Genomic DNA, 18,575 nt, shown 5'->3' with positions numbered 1-18,575 from the left:
CGCGCCGTACAACTCTTGATGCGGCCCGGCCCAACCCGAACACTCTTGGCGTCTGGTCCCACGCCGCGCCGGGTCGCCTGTTCGTATAGTTTTGGCTGAAAGCGTGTAGAATCATGGAGCATCGACTGCTTGCGGTTTTACCTTCGCTGGGTGCAGTTTGGCGCTCGGCATCCTCGCAACATGCCGCTTGCACGTGCAGCCGGTTAGCATTTACGCCAAACTTATTTGCAGTACCAAAGCATCAACTTGCGACGCCTGTCCCGGGCTATAGCGCTCTCTTTTCTCGCGGCCTTCAGCAGCAGGCCCGGCAGGCCATCGCAGGCACAGGTGGAGACGGCTTCACAAACTCGAGTGGCCTTACAAACAACTCGCTTGTATCAATCAACGGAGCATCAGCGGGATTCGCCTCGTCGAGCACCGGGCCAACTCCTGCAACACCCGCCTCGCCCACCTCGGCGACAACGCCCGCGCCCCCTTCCCAACCACCTCCCGCCAAGAAGTCACCATGGGAGCAGGCCAAGTAAGCAGATTTGACTGCATCATCTGGACAACGAGACTCCCTGACGCTTCGCTTTGCAGCACGTTGAGCGGACCGGTGTTGTTACTCACAGATGACCGTGTCCGGCCCTGCCAGGCCCTGCCACGCCGATATGGCCCTGGACTGCGCTGCCCCGCCCCCGCCCCGCACTTGCCAAACTCTGCTCCCACCCGCCCTGTTTCCCTCCCTCCTCAGGGCCGCGGCTGTGAAGAACTTCCTGCCTCTGGCCTTCGCCACTGCGCTGGTGTGGGCGCTGGTGTGGCCTGACCCGGGGGCCTACCTGGTGGGGATCAAGGTGGCGGGAAACATACGCATCGCGCAGGTGAGAGGGGGGCCGGGTGGGGCCAGATGGGGTCTGCAGGCGGGAAGTATAAAGGGGACAGGGGGAAGAGGGAAGGGGGAAGGGAGGGGGAACAGCACCGTCCAGGGTTTGAGCGGGCAGGGCGAGCAGGCGTGTGCCTCAAGAGCGCTTCAGACGACAACCACACGAGTCTTTCCGTACGGCCCAACCCCGTCCATGCCAGTAGCGCACCCATAACCAGCACGACCTTCCATGCATGGCTGCACACACCCACGCACACACACACACACACACACACACACACACACACACACACACACACACATCGTGGACACTAATCCCCCCTCGAGGTTAGAGTAGCGGGGGTTGCGCGATTTCCGGTTGGTAAGACCGGCGGCTCACCGCAGCCGGTATGCGAGGTAACTTCAGGTAACATCCGTAAACCGTCGCTTTGCTGCATCGCATACACTGTCTTTGCGCAACGTTTTCCTTGTGCTCTTTAACACACACACACACACACACACACACACACACACACACATGCGCGCACGCACGCAGGTGCTGCCGGTGGTGCTGGTGTTCCTGATCTCGGGTCTGCAGCTGGACACCAAGGACATGCGCGCCGCGCTGTCCGCGCGCAACCTGCCGGCGCTGGCGTACGGGCTGATCGCCATCCTGGCCATCACGCCGCTGCTGGGGTTCGTGCTGCGGGAGCTCCCGCTGGAGCCCAAGGAGTTTGCAACGGGTGCGGTCGGTGGGGCGCTGGTTCGGATGGGTCGGTGGGCGATGCGTCTTGCCGACTAACGTGAGGTTGTGAAGGCCTACCATGTCAGGGTTAGAGTGTCGACCTCCCCGCTACCGCGAATACTATACGTAAACGCCTACCTCGTCCACATTTACAACCGCCACAACCACTGCCACAACCACCACCACCGCAGGCCTTGCAGTGTTCAGTGTGGCTCCCACCACACTGGGTGTGGGCGTGGCGCTCACGGCGGCGTGTGGCGGCAATGAGGCACTGGCGCTATTGCTCACGGTGCGCGGGCGGGAGTGAGGCCACGGGGGCGCATGCCTAACTGCTGCGTGCGCGCACACACAAACATGCCAGCAGTCCTCCTTGCGCCATCAACACAAACATGCCCTGGTGATCTTTACCACGTATGCACACAGGTCGCCACCAACGCACTCGCGGTGTTCACAATGCCGCCGGAGCTGCAGCTGCTGCTGCCGCCAGCCGCCGAGGGGGCGGCGGGAGCTGGTGCCGTGAACGTGAATGTGAGTGTCGCGGGTTGGCATGAATCAATGGGGGCCAAAACGGTAGCCTGCCAAATTCCATGGAGCACTCCATAGCACACATGAGTTGGGCATTCACCGTACTGGCATTTGCACCCACTGCTTTCCCACTGCTGTAACCGACAGTGCCGCTGCCGGCGCTACTGCCACTGTGGCTGCTGCCTTTACAGCTGCTGCCCCTGCTACTGCCGCTGCTGCCCCTGCAACGTGCTGCTGTCACTACTTACTCCTACGGCCACTACTGCACACAGGTGTTTGACCTGCTCACCAAGCTGGCAGCCACAGTGCTGGTGCCCTTCGTGCTGGGCAAGGTGGGGCTGTAGCTGTAGGGGTGGGGGCTGTAGCTGCCGGGATGGGGCTGTAGCTGCCGCTTCATGGATGGGCTGCTTGGGTCGGTCGAAAGGGCGCAGACTGGCATGGCGCCGTGCCCAGGCGACAGCGGGCGTGGCGGCGTGCCTCGGATGGCCGTTGCCCAATGCCTTACATAGGGTTCGACCACCTCATGTCCTCATCTCGACGGCACATGCAAGCCTCACGGCAGCCGCCCACAACCACCCTGCCAGCATTAGTCCAACACGCCGCCGCCCATACCTCCCGCTCCCTACTCCCCAATTCACCAGGCCGCCCGCGAGTACCTGCCCGGCGCCGCCGCCTTCGCCAAGGCGCACCGCGGCCGCCTGTCCCTGTTCTCCACCGCCTCGCTCGCCTTCGTGGTGTGGCAGACGCTGTCCTCCGCGCGCGACCTGCTTCTGGCGCAGCAGCCCGGACCGCTGGCGGCCATGGTGGCGGCGGCGCTGGGCATGCACCTCTTCTATCTGGCCGCCAACTTTGCGGTGGTCTGGTGGGTGTTGTGAATGTGCCTGGTGATCTGGTGGCCTGGTGAGCGGCGTCTGGTATCGGCTTAAGCCGAGTGGCTCGGGTTACTGGGCCGAGGGCCGAGGTCGATTGACAGTGTGCGGGATGGGCGGACGGGCTCTAGGCGTTTGCCCTTTGGCGCCTCCTCCTTGCCTTTGCATGATTTAGCTATGCGCCCAAGCATCTCCTGTCTTTCTCGCCTCGGCCGCGCCTTACCGTGCGTCCCCCGTCTCACCCCGTCTCCCCGCGCCGCACCACGCTTCCCACCACCGCCACCTACCTGCCCCGCATGTGCCCGCCCTCAGGCACGTGCTGCGGCCGCCGCTGCGTGAGGCCATTGCGGTGGGCATCATGGCGTCACAGAAGAGCGCACCCGTGGCGGTCACGGTGAGAGCAGCCGCGGCCCTCCACACCACACCACATGACTGGTGCCGGTGTCTCCTCTTTTGGCTCATTGAGAAATGCGCTACATCTCAGGGGCTCCCACTTGGGTCCACCTTGCACACACTGCCGCGATCGGAGACGCACAATCCAACATCTGCGCTCTTCCTTCCCCTTTGCTCTCTAACACACAAACACACAACACAAATGCACCGCTCACACACCCCGCAGGTGATCTCCTACTTGTCCAGCAACCCCGCGCAGCAGGGCCTCATGGCGCTGCCGGCGGTGGTGGGGCAGATGGGGCAGATCTTCATCGGGGCGGCCCTGGCGCGGCAGCTGTCCGCCGTGGTGGGTGGCGGAGTGTGTGTGGCGTGCCCCAAGATTGCGTCCTGGGATGGAGGCGAAGGGAGAGGGGGGCAGGAAACTCACGCGGCCAAGGAACTAAGGAAGGGTCTCAGGGAGCACGGATTCACGATGGGCCTTCCATAATTCTATTCCTGGACGGCAATGCTGCGGTCCCCTCGCAGGTGGCCCGACACAAGGAGGCGGAAGCGCTTGCTGCAAAGCCGCCGCTGCCGGGCAGCCCTGCTCCTTCTGCCTCTGCAGCTGCTGCGGCTTCTGCTGCACCGCCGCCGCCTTCGCAGCCGCCGCCAGGGCAGGCGGCGGGCGCCCAGGAGCCCGGGGCCAAGTGAGACAGACTGGCAGACTGAGTGACTGTGACACGCCATTCTGCGGGCATTGCATTTCACCGGCAGAGCAGGATGTAGCCCCGTCCCATTCGGCCGGGTTGAGGGGATGGTGTCACGGTTGGATCGTGTCATGCCGTGCGATGAGGCTGTTGCCCGGCCTACAAGGGCGCAGCGCCGGCCTTGCCCGGCGCTGCTCTTTCGTTACTCCCGTACTCGTACCGAACCAACACAGAACAGACTATATGCTGTAACGAACTCTGGTGGAGTGACCATTCACTGGGGTCCGGAAAGCATTCTCTCTCTCTGTAGTTCGGTGGGCGTCATCGGAGGGCAAGCCAAGTCTAGGCGCTTACAAGCGCATAGCAACGTCACTCTACGGTCCAGGCCCAGGCGTCGCTTCTCACACTGCATGTCTTGGACACCGTGTAATCACCGCCGGGGAATCCCATGCGTGTCGTGTAAACCCCATCAACTCCATGCGTGTCGTGTAAACCCCGCAGCTCGCACCATATGACAGCCAGTGCCAGCACGATCGCAGTCCTTGCGTGGCTGTGCGAGGCAAATCATGTTCACTCATCATCACGAGACATCACCACAGTGGCGCATGCATCCAGCAGTAATACGAGGCATACACAGGAGACTGTTATTGCTGCAAGTCAGCCGTTGGTCCCAGCGACGCGCCGCAGCCCCCCGAGGGCTGTCACTCCCCGGCCGCCAGCGCGTCCAGCACCCACATCGAGGCGCGCCTCACCTCCCGCACGTCCGTCAGCCGCCCGCCCGACAGCCGCAGCGCCACCTGCAGCAGGAACACGGGAACACGGGAACACACTTATGCAGCAATACATGAAGCACTGCCTTTGCGCACTGTTTTCCTTGTGCTCTTTGACACGGCACGACACATGTCATAGCAAAACACGGCACAACACACACACACACAAACAACACACACACACACACACACACACACACACACACACACACACACACACACACACACACACACACACACACACACACACACACACACACGCACACACACACAGCGTCAAGGTTTCGACGCATGGGGGGCATCTCAGGCCTGTGTCGGTTGAGACGCCCTCCGAGGGCGTGGGTTGCAGACAACCATTTGCGCCTCCAGCTTCCGGTCCGATGAGCATGGCAGCGGGATCCAACACATGGGCGGGCACGCCCTCATTCTATGTCCTTTCCTTTGCACACTGGCGCGCTGTCGACCCCCTCCCCCCCATGTGCTTTCACACCACGCACAGGCGGCGCACACGTGCCTGCCTCACCTGCGACCGCAGGTGCAGCCAGTAGGCGCAGTTGGTGGAGGCGCCCGACCCGCGCTGCCCGGGCTGTGTGTAGGTGATGTGCGGGTTGGCGAAGGCGGCCTGCGGGGCGCGGCAGGAGCAGGGCAGGGTAGGAGCAGAGCGAGTGAGGAGCGGGACATGCGGGATGGTCTGCGCCGTGAAAGCACTGGCCACACGGGTCAGCATCGCCGCGCCTTGGGGCACACGTGAGGTGTGTGGGGTATGTGCCCATGCCCCCCAGCACCCCGTCCCCCAGGCCTCTCAGGCGTTTTCCACCCGGATGATCAACCATTGCCCCACGGCCCCCCAGCCGCCAGCCCCCCAGCCTCTCACCCGGTGTACCAGCACCACCGACTTGGGTTCCGCGTCGCCTGTGCTCACACCGTACAGCGCCAGCGGGTGTACCAGCCCCCCCACCCCACCTCCCCCGCCTCCGCTGCCCCCGCCCTGCGGGGCGAAGCCCGCCTCCGCCGCCGCCGCCAGCACGGCCTGCTCCGCCTGCTCCCCGCCCGACAGGCCGCTGGCGTTGAGCCACAACGCTCGCTCCAGCGGGTGTGCGGCGGTAAGCGCGGCCCGGTCCAGGCGGTCGCCGGGGCTGCGCTTGGAGCCCTCGCGGCCGCCGCCGTCACCGCCACCACCGTGGCCTGCTTCCCCAGAGACGGCTTCCGCACACCTGGGGGCATGTTTGTGTATATGTGTGTGTGTATGCGCGCGCGTGTGTGTGTGTTGAAAAAAACGAATGTGTGTATGCGCGCGTGTGTGTGTGTGTGTGTGTGTGCTCCAAGGCGCGCGGGTTGAGCGGGGGAGGGACGTACACGGGCATCCACGGAGCTCTCGGCGGCAGCTGCAGCCCGCAGCGGGGTAGGGACGGGTGCTCTCGGGCAGGTGCGTGGCGTGTGCGCAACAGCCCGGGGCCGTGGCCACCACGCAGGTGCCCCGCACGGGTCGCCGAGGGCCTCAGGCCGTGGCCTCAGGCCCGCCCCCCCCCGTGCCTGGCTACAACTTCACTTTGTCGTAATCAATCATGCATGTAACCCCCGCCCCGACCTGCTCCGATCCGCCCCGCCCCGCCCCGACCTGCTCCTACCCCGCGCCGCCCCTCCGACCCCCAGCGCACCCTGTGCAGTAGCCCACGCGCCGGTTGACCTGCAGCGAGGCCGCCGGCGGCGTGCCCGACTCCGCACAGCCCGCCAGCACCTGTGCGGAGGCGGCAGCCAGTAGGTGGCGGGTGGTGGCGGGTGGCAGGTGGGTGCGGCAACCCACCACCGGCACCAGCATCCGACGTTCCAGGGTTGTCGGAGGCAGGCAAGCCGACTTGCGTGGGCTCCTACGCGGGCTCCTACGCGCCGCTAGAGGCATTAAAAAACTGCCCTGCGCGTTTCCTTCATTGCGCTCTCTGACACACATACACACAGTCAAACGCACGCACGCACGCGCACACACACACACACACACACACACACGCGTGCACTGCATGCCCCTTTTGCGTTTCCCATTCCTCGTGATTCCTAACACACACACACACACACACACACACACACACACACACACACACACACATACACACACACACACATACGTGCACCTACCTGCGCTAGTGTGGTGCGCTGCGGCGTGACCAGGTACTCGTCCACGTCCGCGATGGCCGCCACCGCCAGCTCGGGCCACAGAGCCAGCAGCCCGTGGTTGTACACCAGCGACTGAAGGAGGGCGGGAGGGGGGCGGCAGGCAGGCAGGCGGCAGGCCGGGGGCGGTTTACACGTGCACGTGCATGGGCTGCCCGGCGCTCCGAAACACGGTACTCATGCGCGCGCGTGTTCCGTTTCCCACACGCATGTGACGCATGCACGGTGTCAATGCCTTGCCCTTTCGAGCATATTCAGGAACGGGATTTGACGCATGTGGGCGGACCTGCGAGGCGTAGGGGTGTCGCAGCTGCGTGTCCTGCGCTATGAAGTGCGGCACCTCCTCCCACAGCACCAGCCGCAGCCGGCCGGCAGACACCGCCGCCTGCAGCACAGCCCGGTCGCAGGCAGGGAGGGCAAGCCAAGGGGGCCGGGCAAGGTGCGTGTTAACGACAGAAATGAGATCCTGCAAGCCACCTCCATCCCATCTTCGGGATTACGCTGTAACCTTACTGCCCATGGGTGCAGACAACCTGCCGCTCCCCCCAGCCCTCTTCCCCACACACCCACAGACCCACCTGCACCCTGGGCTCCGCCGCCAGTGCGCTGGCCCCCGCCTCCACATACACCAGGTAGCGCCGCACGCCCAGCACGTCGTGGTAGCGCATGTGCTGCAGCAGCAGGCTGGCGTACTCGCCCGCAGGCAGGCCGAAGAAGGGCGAGATGATCATGTAGGACGGCCGGCTCTCAGCCAACTCGAGCTCGTTTTCTATCTCTTCGCCCTCCTCGTCAAGCCACCCACACCGCTGCGGCCCTGTGCCTACATCTAGAGTGTACCCCCTGCCACCATCCCCTCCATCCGCTTCCACGTCCTCTTGCTCCTCCTCCGCCGCCTCCTCGTCCTCCCCGCCGCCGCTCCGCCAACCCAGCACCGCCCGCCTCGCCAGCCGCTGCCGGGCTCTCCGCCGTCGCCTTCGCCGGCCGCCACCGTCCCCCTCCTCCCTCCCTGCCTCATCCCCTCCACCGCCCACGCCACCCACGCCGCCAAGCGGCGGCCATGCGGGCGCTCGTGCGGTGGCTGCCAGGAAGGTGCAGAAGGTGTGGAAGCCGGGCCGCGCGATGACGTGGAACTCCAGCAGCGCCGCGTCCACCGGGTCCAGGTCCGTCAGCGCGGCGGACAGCCGGCCGGGGTACCTGCGGGTCAAAGCAGGGGTCCTGGCTGTTGATTGCACGGCGGGCAAGCAACGCACGTGTGCCGAGGTAAGGCTGCAAGCGCGGCGCCCGCATGCATGCCCTGGGACCCGCCTCAGCCCACGCCCCACGTCCTTGCCCGCGCCCTTGCCCGCATTGCAGTGGCCATACCTGTGGCGATGTGGGTTGGACCATGGCCCAGCCAGCAGCAGGGTCAGAGGCCACTCGCGACCACTGTGTGGGGACTTGAGCACCAGCGCGCCCTCCTGGCTGGCCCAGTCCTTTGCCTCATCCAGAGCCTGAAGCGCCGCAAACAACCACCAGCGTTAAAAAACAAGAATATTATGGTGGCGGTATGGGCGGCAGGGATGAGGTCGGTTAGCAACGCCATGCGAGTGTGCGGTGTGCATGGCGGCGCCGCCCGAACCCCCGCGACCCGCAGCGGCTGAGTCCCTGGCCAGTGGCCACCCCAGTCTCCCACTCTCCCACGGCTTCGTAAGACTCATTAGTAAGGATCTGGATCCCGACCTGCAGCTGCGTGGAGTGGATGGGGCGGGAGGGGTCGTGCAGGAAGAAGTGGCCCGCCACGTGCACCGTGCCGCCCGCCTGCCGCCGGCTGCTGGATCCAGACCCGCTGCCCCCACGGCCGGCCGCCCATGTCCCGGCGCTGGAACCAGTGCATATGGAAATGAGATTGAGAGGTGAGATGGTGAGGGCGCATCGAATTGAGAGGAAGGGGCATGGCTTGGAGCAGCGCACCCGTCGGCAGGTTGGCAACGCTATCATGCAGAGAATGCGTCCGGCCGCCGCCTCCGCCGAATCCCGACCCCCTGCCCAAGCCAAGGTGCACATATCCGCACCTGCAGGCGTTTATGAAGACGTACAACAGCACCGGCTTGTCCTCCACGCGGCCCTGTGGGGTTGATCGTGCGCAGGGGGCAGCCAGGGGGCACAGAGGGCACAGGTCCATGTGCGCGGCGACATACAGCTATAGCTCGCCGGGTCACCCTCCCTCCGCCCGCCCTCCGCTGGCCGCAACATCATATGATTGTCTTGTTGCACCAACAGTGAATAGTTTCAAAGACGTCCACACCGGCTCGCCTGAAGTTCGCATTTCGTTATACCAAGCTCCGCCGACCGCAGCAGCTGAGCCTACACAAGCCAAAAGATAATCTTATTTTGACCATACAGCCCACAAATGCAGTGAACAAATCTACCTTTGCGCAGCTGAGCAGGACAGCTATTGCCACGAGCACAAGAGTAGTCATGCCTACATCTCGTGTGTATATACTTCAGATGTGGAACCAAATTGTCAGCGAAGCAAGAGCGTAACATGTTCGACGGCCGATGTTATACGCTCAGCCGGCACGCGCGGTTCATCTTCTGGCACCCACCCCTACCCGCCAGCCCCACCTCGCTGAGTAGCAGGCTGGTCCAGCGCCTCTTACATCTAACTTACACGAGCAAGCGCATTGTCATGTCGTGTGGGTAAGGGACGCTGTGACGAAAGCCACGAATGCTCCACCAGCCCCCGCGAAGCTGCCATTAGTGATAGGATTCTATAGGGTGCTGAAGTCCTTACCTTGGTCCTCACATTCTTACAGGGGAGCACTGGGTACTCTGCTGCTTTGCGTCTCTGTCTCTCAGAGCGGAGCTGCTGGGCTGAGTGAGCTCATGGACAACCGCGTGGACAGGCCCTGACAGGTCGACGCTGAGACACCCCTGCGCGTGTCGTTGCGAAGCGCTCACCTGTCAAGCGCCAACCAGGCTGGCATCGACTCATCGTGAAGAACCAAAAGCGTGATTTGTGCCTTACAGCCCACCCTCGCCAGCGGCCCAGGGCTTGCGTCTTCCAGGGTTAGGCCGAACCACTGGCGAGCGGGGCCCTAACTGCGTTCGCGTTCGCGTTTTGAAAGCACTTCGCCACGTTCTCGCCCACGGCACCCTGGGACCCAAAACTGCCTAGTTATCCTCCTCCCCACCCCACCCCAACCCCCGGGAAGGAGTACTTTGCGAGATTCGGGGACGGTATGCAGCCCCACGCGGCGAGAATGCACCCCCGGGAATGCCCAATCTTTCTGGCCCCAGGGGCTGCATGGGGGGCCGTTCTTGCCGCTCCGCTAAGAATAGCACGGAACGTTGTAACTTGTAAGCGGGCTGGCGCTGAACAAACGGTCGGCTTGACAGAGACATTCCGCTGGCGAGGGTGGGCTTTACATCGTACTGATTCAAAATCCAGTAAATCTCTTGCCGCGGACGTCGGGCAGGCTCATGCGGGCGCCACGGAGCCATCCGTGGCTCTCGCCAACACCGCGTCCCCACAGGTCCCCACATGCCAAAGCAATGTGTTGAGTTTGCGCCTAGAACAGACGCCAGGGGACAGGGGAGGCGAGTGACGCGGGTCTCTTTTACATACTACATGGAGGGGTGGGACGGGAAACTGGAGCTTTCCCCACCCCTCGCCGCCGACCGCAGCCCCAGCAGCAGCACGGCTGCGTGCCTCCGGCCATTTGACCACGATTGTGGATTCCCATGCAGACCGGATTGGAAAGCCGGTCATTAGCCTAGTCTGGTAATCTGGATTAAAGTCAAGTCCGGGTCACTCGTCAGTGTTGTGAAGGCCCTACACGTGCAAGCACACCCCAACTGTATGCAAAGCCGCCTCACCTTCACCACACAAGTCACAGTCAGTTGTGACCGCAAGAGCGTCACCTCGATAGCATGTAGCGAGAGAGAAGCAAGTCATTGTGCACCGTGTGGCCCCCTATGTATCCTACCCCGGCCAAAGGGAGCAGACTGTAAATCTGCCGCTCCACACGCTGCATCTATCACGCACGTCTTCCCCTCGTGCACCTGATCTAGTATGACCCCCTCTGAGTAGTGTTGACCGGAGTCCATGCAAATGCCTTCCCTAGCATTGTGCGCGCGAAGCCATGTACGTGTCTGAGCACGGGGCGCCCTCTGGGCGCTGCCCACAGCCCCCTCGTCAGCACATGCAGGAGAATAGGCGGAGTTATGCGAAGAAAGAATGCGAAAAGGCGCAAAAAGCCAGATACAGCTCACGCCCACACGCACAGCACCAACAAATCCATAGTTATCTCCTTTGTAGTACACCTTGCCAAAACCAGGCACACACACACACATACACGCGCACGCATCGAACCCAGCACCAAGGCCGCTGGGCTCAGCTGTGTCCACCGCTGCGGCAGCACCGCTACACCAGCGCCCGTCGCCACCGCAGCTAGTCACATCGGCCCAGCACGCCAGCCACCCCAGCCACAGCGGCTGGGACTCGGCGGCCACAGCCGACCGAGCCAAGCCAAGCCAAGGCGGACCAGGCCCGCCCAGCAGCCACTCGGTGAGGGTCACTACAACGCCTCCGCCACGAGCGACAGCTTCATGCTCGTCATGACCTGCCCGTTCTTCTCCACCTTCTCAAACTCGGGTTCTACCCGGATGTCGTAGTTGTCCTGCTCAAGGAACAGGCGCGCGTTGCCCACCGCAAGCACCGCGTTCGTGACGGCGTCCACGCCGATGGCCAGCAGTGAGATTTTGAGGTTCTCACGAATTTTGCCCGCGATGGCGCCCGCGACGGGCACAATCTTTGACCCGGACGCGACCGTCAGCGTCACGTCGTCGCCCTGCGTGATCTGCTGCCGCGGCGCGCGCTCCTTGGCAACGTAGAAGGCGATGAGCGGCTTGGTGCGGTCCGTGTGGCGGAAGGCTGGCTGGAAGCTCAGCTGCAGGCCCTCCTTGCACAGGTCTGCCCGCGCGATGGCGATGGCCTTCACGGCCTGGTTGATGGACTGCCCGCCGATGGTCAGCAGCGCGGGCGGGTCCCCCACGCGGCACGACTCGCAGATGCGGTGTGCAATGTCCTTGGCGTCCTGGTTCCCGCCCACTTTAATGGCATTCTGAGGCGTGGCAGTGTCGTCTAGCGTCTCGCTGATTCGTGCGCCGCCCTGCGGCGGTCCGCGGGGTGCGCCCCGCGGCGCGCCTCCTCCGCCTCCGCCCGCTCCGCCACGCCCGCCGTATGGCTGCACTCGTTGCCCGGACAAGCCGATGGGCCCTCCAGTACGCGGCGCCTTTCCATAGCTTTGAGACTCAATAAGCTGGTCCAGCGTCGCGTCGAGGCGACCGTCTGCAACAGGCGAACCCGAGATGGTTGCAAGGGCATGCTTCAGCGCGGCAGGCCGGAACCAAAACTGAGGCATTTGATCGATACCATAGCTGAATCGGATGGACTTCTTTATGCCTCAATTGCACGCACTGCACGACGCCCACCCGCCGAGGGCGGACCCGCCCCCGAGCGACCGCAGCGCAACAGCGCCCTTGGGCCACCTCCACCCGCCCACCCCAAAATCACCTGACATTCTTCCTATCGTTCTATAATGTAGATCTAGCTACTCGCCACGGGCCAAGAGCCCCTGGGTCAAGGCAAGTGCCTTTCCCGACGAAGAGCCGGACTCTGGTCTAATCAAGCAGTTATGTTTTGTACAATTTGATACTTATGTTTGGATATCTGGGTGCAAGTGGTTTGGGCCGCAGCAGTGAGGATAGTTGTGCAATGGCCATGGCACTGCAGTGAGCCCGCAGCAAGTTTGAGGCAAGAATATTTTAGTGTTGAAGCGTGAGCTTACTGTACCTGAATCTATAGATTAAAACAAAACCGCTGAGAAGTTTGCCAAGATGCCCAGCACTGCGCTGCAAGGGCACACGCTGCCCTCAAGCTCTGCATGCCTAGGTAGAGCTACACGCCATGTATGCAGAGTGTCCACACGGAGCCGGCGCGCTGTGACGGTTCGCGCGGGACCGCTGGAGACGCTCGTGAAGCCGCTCACGACGCTGGGAAAGGTAAATGCTTTTGAAGGCACTGCGCTATGTAGATAGGCAGGCACGGTAGCCGCGGCAGGGCAAGGACGGGTGTTGCATCGGCGCGGGTTTGGCAGCATCCTGTGATTTGCAAGGCTGGCTTGCGGCCACGCTGCACTCGGCTTCACGCTTGCGCGTGCGAACACCACCACCTCAGCCGCAGCATAGCGTCACAGGGTGTCTAATGGCGCTGGGGGCGGTGGGGCTGGGGACGGGGAGCTCGAGCAAAGCCCAGAAGCTTTCGTCGAGGGCCATGCCGTTTGGCACGTAACGCCTACATCACAGCTGGTAGTTATGAGGTCTAGACCGAACAGGCAAGGGCCGCAGGCAAAGAGCAACGGCTGCGGCTACAAGGTGGCACTTGTACGAGGAGTGGGGCCGGGGTGTCACGTAATTTCGGGGCAGCCGGACACGGCCGCAGTGAGTTCTATTCTTTGCCGGCGCTCCGCACACACAGGTCAGCGACCTCAAAGTCGGCATCGCCAACTTCTATGACGAGTCTTCGGAGCTGTGGGAGAACATGTGGGGGGAGCACATGCATCACGGTGAGAGCAGACGCGACCTGCAAGCGGCAGGCTGGCAGGCTGGCAGTAGCAGGCAGGCAGTAGCAGGCACTGGGCGGGGGCAGGCAAAAGCAGCAGCAGGGGCAGCTGGATGCCTTACGGCATGGGTAGGGCAGCGTCGGAAGCCGTGGTTAATGTTTGTGGAACACACGTAGCGACGAGGCAGGACTCGCGCAAAGCTGCTGCTGCTGCTACGAGCCCCAGGTGTGTTCTGAGGCAGACGTTGGGCGGGGCCGGGGCCCGGGGGCCATAGCGTGGCTGCAAGTGTGCGGCGTGTCAGGGTGCGTGTGCCATTGCATTTGCGCCCTCACCGCCAGGCTACTATCCCAAGGGTGCCCCCGTCAAGAGCAACCAGCAGGCACAGATCGATATGATTGAGGAGACGCTCAAGGTGCGGCGTGGGGCCCAGGGTGGAGGCACCGTCGTCCGGGGGCTTGGCTTGGATAACCGGAACAGTTGGTTTGCGCTGAGCCAGATGCATTGCTAGTACCAGTAGCGGGGTGGGGCACATTGCTGATTCGGTATGGCGGATGGCGCCCGTGAAAGTACAATAAACATGTCGATGCAATGGCCTGGCAGTTGATACAGCGTGGCGCGCTTAACTTCGCCAATGCCGCCCTCATTGCTGTACCCATACCCGTGCCCGGCGCCCCAGGTGGCTGGTGTGACACAAGCCAAGAAGGTGTGCGCAGCTGAGGGGACTTGCTGGCATGAAGGATATCGACACCTCGGGAGTACATGAGGGGCATGGGGGTCCGCGTGTTGGCAGCGCGGCGCACGATGGCACGATAGCCCCTACCTCTTTCTTGTGTCAGGAATGGCTAGGAGAACGTCTGCGCTTGACCGGCGTACGGATGCAAACTCTTTTCGCATGCACGAACGATGTGCGCCTCCTCCTGTTGCGTATTCAAACATTCAGATGGTGGACGTGGGCTGCGGCATCGGCGGCAGCTCGCGCTACATCAGCCGCAAGTTCGGCTGCACCTCCAACGGCATCACGCTCAGCCCCAAGCAGGTGCGGCCTATCAAGGCAGCAGCAGCGGCTGGCACAGGGGCAGCTGTAATGGCAGCCAGCGCGCGTGTGTGTTTGTGTGCGTGTGCGTGTGTGTGTTTGTTTGTGTGTGTTTGTGCGCGCGCGTGTGTGTGTGTGTGTGTGTTTGTTTGTGCGTGTGTGTTTGTTTGTTTGTGCGTGTGTGTATGTATGTATGTGTGTGCGTATGTGTGTGTGCATGTGAGTGTGCTTGTGTGTGTATGTGTGTTTGTGTGTGTGTGTGTGTGCTTTTATTTGCCGGCGCTGCCCCTGGCACAGACCCGGCCATTGGCGAGGGGAGGGAGACAGTGCGAGATAGGCGCCGGGGCACAGTCGCAGCGAGCGGCCGCCGGGCAGGAGGCCAGGGACGGGAGCAGCGGCTGCACGCGCCCACGCCGCCGGTGCTGTGGTGCACGGTGGTGGGCTGCGGCGTGGCTCTGGGGGCCTGGCGCGCGGTGCACGGTGGCAGCGTGCGGCTGTCAGGCTTTCAGGCTAACAGGCATTGCACCTGCCTGCGTCTGTGCTTCTCATCAATCCATCATACCCGGGCGGCCCTGGCACACAGGCTGCTCGCGCCAATGCGCTGAGCAAGGAGCAGGGCTTTGGCGACAAGCTGCAGTTCCAGGTGGGTCGGACAGCTTGGCTGCCGCACGTGCCTCGGTATGGCGGGCTGGTGTGTCGCTGCACGGTGTGTGGTCTGTGCGTTGAAGTTCGGCCTGCTTGCGAGGTGCTGTCGTCGGGCGCGGCTCGCTCTGTGCCCGCTCATATGTTAATGACCCATATTTTGGAGTTCGGAAACACTGCTTCCCTCGGAGGTGCCCACCGCCTTGCTCATGTCGCCCGTGCTAGCCACGACGCGCCTCCGCACGCTACGCCATTTCACATCTCCGTCTCCGAACGCTCATCAAGTCTGGAACCTCATGCCCTTTCTCCTTCGCTCCCACACGCTCACTCACACACACACATACATACACACATACACACCCGCACACACACACACACACACACACACACACACACACACACACACACACACACGCGGCGCGCCGTCTGGGCGGGCTTCGTTTTGTTGTTTCTTGTTAACACACACACACGCTCTCTCGCACACACACGCACGCTCACTCGCACACACATCAACACGCACTCACACACATACACACAGGTGGGCGACGCGCTGGCGCAGCCGTTCGAGGCCGGCGCCTTCGACCTGGTGTGGTCCATGGAGAGCGGCGAGCACATGCCCGACAAGAAGTGGGTGCAGCAGGAGGAGGCCGGGGGGAGTTGGGGGAGGAGGGCGGGGGGCCTGCTGGGAGGATAGAGCAACGGCCCACCACCCAACCGCGAAAACTCCACGCCACGCAGGAAGTTTGTGTCGGAGCTGGCGCGCGTGTGTGCGCCCGGCGGCACCGTGATTGTGGTGACGTGGTGCCACCGCGTGTTGGGTCCGGGCGAGGCGGGCTTGCGCGAGGACGAGAAGGCGCTGCTGGACCGCATCAACGAGGCCTACTACCTGCCCGACTGGTGCTCCGTGGCAGACTACCAGAAACTGTTCGGTGAGGCAGAGTCACAGAGGGGAAAGGCAGGGCAGAGGCAGGGGGGGTCATGCGGGACCGGGCGGGGAGTTACGGGCGGGTGCCAGTCATGGCTATGGTACTTAGGCGAAGGCAGTGTGGGGACGGCGCAGTGTTGCGCTAGGGGTACGGGGGCAGGCCCAGGGGGAGTCTGGGGACCGCGCGGGGGTGGGGTGGGCAAGGTAGGTGGCCGTTGGCGTGCACTTGTGTGCGGTGCGCAGCTGTGTGGCCGATCGGTGAAGTGGCTGCTGGTGTAGGGGCCGTGTGGGGGCCGAGCGGGCGACCGGTTGTGTTTGTCACTGAGGTGCGTGTGGTAGCAGCCCCGAGCTGGGACAGGGGAAAGGTTGCGGTGCGTCGTTGTCAGGCCTGCCGCTGCTCACGGCAAGGATGTGGCCTGTGTGTGTGTCCGTGTGTGCCCCCATGTGCAGAGGCACAAGGCCTGACTGACATCCAGACCCGCGACTGGAGCCAGGAGGTGTCGCCCTTCTGGTGGGTGGTGCGCGTCTGGCTGGGGTTGGGGCGGTGTGTGCAAGACTCGGGAGGACGTATGCGACTGATGCCGTGGCTGGGCTTGCGCTCACACTCCTTGACTCACCTGACACGCTGAACCCCCCCCCCCCACACACACACACAATTTGCATTTGCCGTCATGTATGCGCCCATGCCGTCCCCCGCCTGTTTACTTGCTCGTGGTCGCCCACCCTCCGCCTCTTTCCTAAATCGCGCAACCCCTAGTATAGTTAATTGGGCTGGGACTGGGCTGCGTGTTTGCTCTTGCTCGTCGCGCGCCGCCGCGCTGACATGTTCCTTCGCTCTTGTTCGTGACACTCCCCTGCTGCCGCCCTGTGCTCTGTTGTTTTCTTATTCGCTCGTAGGTGAGAATTTCATCGAGGATTGGGCGGGAGCTTGGACTTAGCGGCCAGGAGTAGCGACGCGGAGCTAGGCATCGTAGGAGTGCCTGGGCCTCACGGTACCGTGAGCACATGCATGGGTTTGCACCCTTGAGAGCGTGTGGACACTAATCCCCCCTCGAGGTTAGAGTAGCGGGGGTTGCGCGATTTCCGGTTGGTAAGACCGGCGGCTCACCGCAGCAGGTATGCGAGGTAACTTCAGGTAACATCCGTAAACCGTCGCTTTGCTGCATCGCATACACTGTCTTTGCGCAACGTTTTCCTTGTGCTCTTTAACACACACACAAACACGCTGCTCCCTCACGCACACTGCCCCTCCAGGGGCGCCGTGATCGCCACGGCCCTGACCAGCGAGGGTCTGGCGGGTCTGGCCAAGGCGGGCTGGACCACCATCAAGGGCGCCCTGGTGATGCCGCTCATGGCCGAGGGCTTCAGACGCGGCCTCATCAAGTTCAACCTCATCAGCGGCCGCAAGCTGCAGCAGTAGTAGCAGTGCGGCGGCAATGCGGCTGTAGCAGCAGTGGTAGTGGTAGCAGGGGGCCAGCGGGGCTGCAGACTATGGAGGGAGCGCCCAATCGCCGCGGAGCTCTTGCTTGTGTTTGTCGTTGTGATGAGGTCAGTGGCGCGATGGCGCAAGAAGCCAGGGACGGACCGGCTCGCGAGGAGTGGTGGCAACTGCATTCATGGTGGGTGTGACCGCGTGGGCGTGAGCGCGTGAGGGTCAGGTGAGAACGAACGGGCCAGGCAAGAGGACATGGATTGCGGGGCTGCAGGATGGGGGACTGTCATCGTATCGCTGTGAGCTGGTGACAGAGCTGGTGACCGGACAAGCAGCTGTGAGGACCCGGCGCGGCATAGCGTCGCCGGTGTGACCGCCGTTTCTCTTTGGGCAACGCAAACCAGGTGACTCAGGGGGCACCCCCTTTCTTGTCTTCGGGCTGCATCACGCATGGTGCCACGCATGTCATGTGCACCTGAGGCTATTGCAAGTTGGCTGGTTGGGCATGTCTGCATGTGTGAGCAGGCGTGACCTAGACCTGCGAGCTGGTGCCTGAGGTGGTTGGCTCTCAGTGCATTATTGCGGCCAGTGAGCTTAGTCCTGCATGCCACAGTGCGCAGGCGCAGTGCTTTGGCATTATCACCACCTTTCTTCGAGAATCAAGTAGCGTTGACCTGACAACGCTGTAGGGGATCCCTGAGGATTCCTGCGGCATGGATTCAAGGGGCGCTTCGAATCAGCCTAATATTATTTGCGGTCACGTACGTGTGTAACACACTACCGCACCTTAATATAGCGTCACCCTGTAAGAGGAGAAAATCTGACTACGCAGGCATCAGCCTGCGTCTTACGCTATGGCAGTGCGCGACTCGGGTGCAGACATGCGGGGGAATGCGGGGCACAGGTCACAGGTTACTTGCTGGCTTCAGGTAGGTAATGATAT

General features: G+C 62.9%; 4 protein-coding genes across 4 annotated transcripts; 2 read left to right on the top strand and 2 right to left on the bottom strand.

Moving 5' to 3' along the window:
• Positions 1-8: 8 nt before the first annotated feature.
• On the top strand, positions 9-4,534 carry CHLRE_09g393250v5 (uncharacterized protein). Its single transcript, XM_043065673.1, has 10 exons — positions 9-520; positions 734-860; positions 1,398-1,584; positions 1,778-1,875; positions 2,010-2,114; positions 2,384-2,443; positions 2,753-2,973; positions 3,293-3,374; positions 3,600-3,719; positions 3,899-4,534. Exons 1-10 carry the CDS (start codon positions 114-116, stop codon positions 4,061-4,063), a joined length of 1,572 nt encoding a protein of 523 aa, XP_042920949.1. The 5' UTR covers positions 9-113; the 3' UTR covers positions 4,064-4,534.
• A 2-nt stretch (positions 4,535-4,536) lies between these two features.
• On the bottom strand, positions 4,537-10,168 carry CHLRE_09g393300v5 (uncharacterized protein). The gene is made up of 12 exons (XM_043065675.1): positions 9,404-10,168; positions 9,288-9,338; positions 9,047-9,099; positions 8,715-8,853; positions 8,358-8,485; positions 7,574-8,189; positions 7,282-7,380; positions 6,960-7,070; positions 6,488-6,567; positions 5,704-6,043; positions 5,353-5,451; positions 4,537-4,856 (listed from the first exon to the last, which is right to left on the bottom strand). Exons 1-12 carry the CDS (start codon positions 9,452-9,454, stop codon positions 4,761-4,763), a joined length of 1,863 nt encoding a protein of 620 aa, XP_042920948.1. The 5' UTR covers positions 9,455-10,168; the 3' UTR covers positions 4,537-4,760.
• Positions 10,169-10,582: 414 nt separating this feature from the next.
• On the bottom strand, positions 10,583-12,708 carry CHLRE_09g393350v5 (uncharacterized protein). The gene is made up of 2 exons (XM_001694536.2): positions 12,553-12,708; positions 10,583-12,327 (listed from the first exon to the last, which is right to left on the bottom strand). The coding sequence occupies exons 1-2, from the start codon at positions 12,557-12,559 to the stop codon at positions 11,555-11,557; spliced, it is 780 nt and encodes a 259-aa protein (XP_001694588.1). The 5' UTR covers positions 12,560-12,708; the 3' UTR covers positions 10,583-11,554.
• A 100-nt stretch (positions 12,709-12,808) lies between these two features.
• Positions 12,809-18,453, top strand: CHLRE_09g393400v5 (uncharacterized protein). The gene is made up of 10 exons (XM_001694418.2): positions 12,809-13,040; positions 13,516-13,603; positions 13,939-14,012; positions 14,277-14,303; positions 14,541-14,636; positions 15,217-15,276; positions 15,814-15,902; positions 16,014-16,204; positions 16,651-16,711; positions 17,455-18,453. Exons 1-10 carry the CDS (start codon positions 12,876-12,878, stop codon positions 17,618-17,620), a joined length of 1,017 nt encoding a protein of 338 aa, XP_001694470.1. The 5' UTR covers positions 12,809-12,875; the 3' UTR covers positions 17,621-18,453.
• Positions 18,454-18,575: the final 122 nt, after the last annotated feature.

The sequence above is a fragment of the Chlamydomonas reinhardtii genome, chromosome 9 (genome assembly GCF_000002595.2).
Source record: "Chlamydomonas reinhardtii strain CC-503 cw92 mt+ chromosome 9, whole genome shotgun sequence".
NCBI lineage: Eukaryota > Viridiplantae > Chlorophyta > Chlorophyceae > Chlamydomonadales > Chlamydomonadaceae > Chlamydomonas > Chlamydomonas reinhardtii.
This window is presented reverse-complemented; position numbering and strand designations above follow the sequence as displayed.

Excerpts from the sequence above, each read along its gene's own strand:
- CHLRE_09g393250v5 (XM_043065673.1), top strand. The coding sequence starts at position 114 with ATGGAGCATCGACTGCTTGCGGTTTTACCTTCGCTGGGTGCAGTTTGG. Across the intron at positions 521-733 it reads TCACCATGGGAGCAGGCCAA|GGCCGCGGCTGTGAAGAACT; the intron begins GTAAGCAGATTT and ends CTCCCTCCTCAG. Across the intron at positions 2,974-3,292 it reads GCCAACTTTGCGGTGGTCTG|GCACGTGCTGCGGCCGCCGC; the intron begins GTGGGTGTTGTG and ends GCCCGCCCTCAG.
- CHLRE_09g393300v5 (XM_043065675.1), bottom strand. The coding sequence starts at position 9,454 with ATGACTACTCTTGTGCTCGTGGCAATAGCTGTCCTGCTCAGCTGCGCA. Across the intron at positions 8,486-8,714 it reads TCCACTCCACGCAGCTGCAG|GCTCTGGATGAGGCAAAGGA; the intron begins GTCGGGATCCAG and ends GCGGCGCTTCAG. Across the intron at positions 5,452-5,703 it reads CGGTGGTGCTGGTACACCGG|GCCGCCTTCGCCAACCCGCA; the intron begins GTGAGAGGCTGG and ends CGCGCCCCGCAG.
- CHLRE_09g393400v5 (XM_001694418.2), top strand. The coding sequence starts at position 12,876 with ATGCCCAGCACTGCGCTGCAAGGGCACACGCTGCCCTCAAGCTCTGCA. Across the intron at positions 13,604-13,938 it reads GGGGGAGCACATGCATCACG|GCTACTATCCCAAGGGTGCC; the intron begins GTGAGAGCAGAC and ends CCTCACCGCCAG. Across the intron at positions 14,013-14,276 it reads TGATTGAGGAGACGCTCAAG|GTGGCTGGTGTGACACAAGC; the intron begins GTGCGGCGTGGG and ends CCGGCGCCCCAG.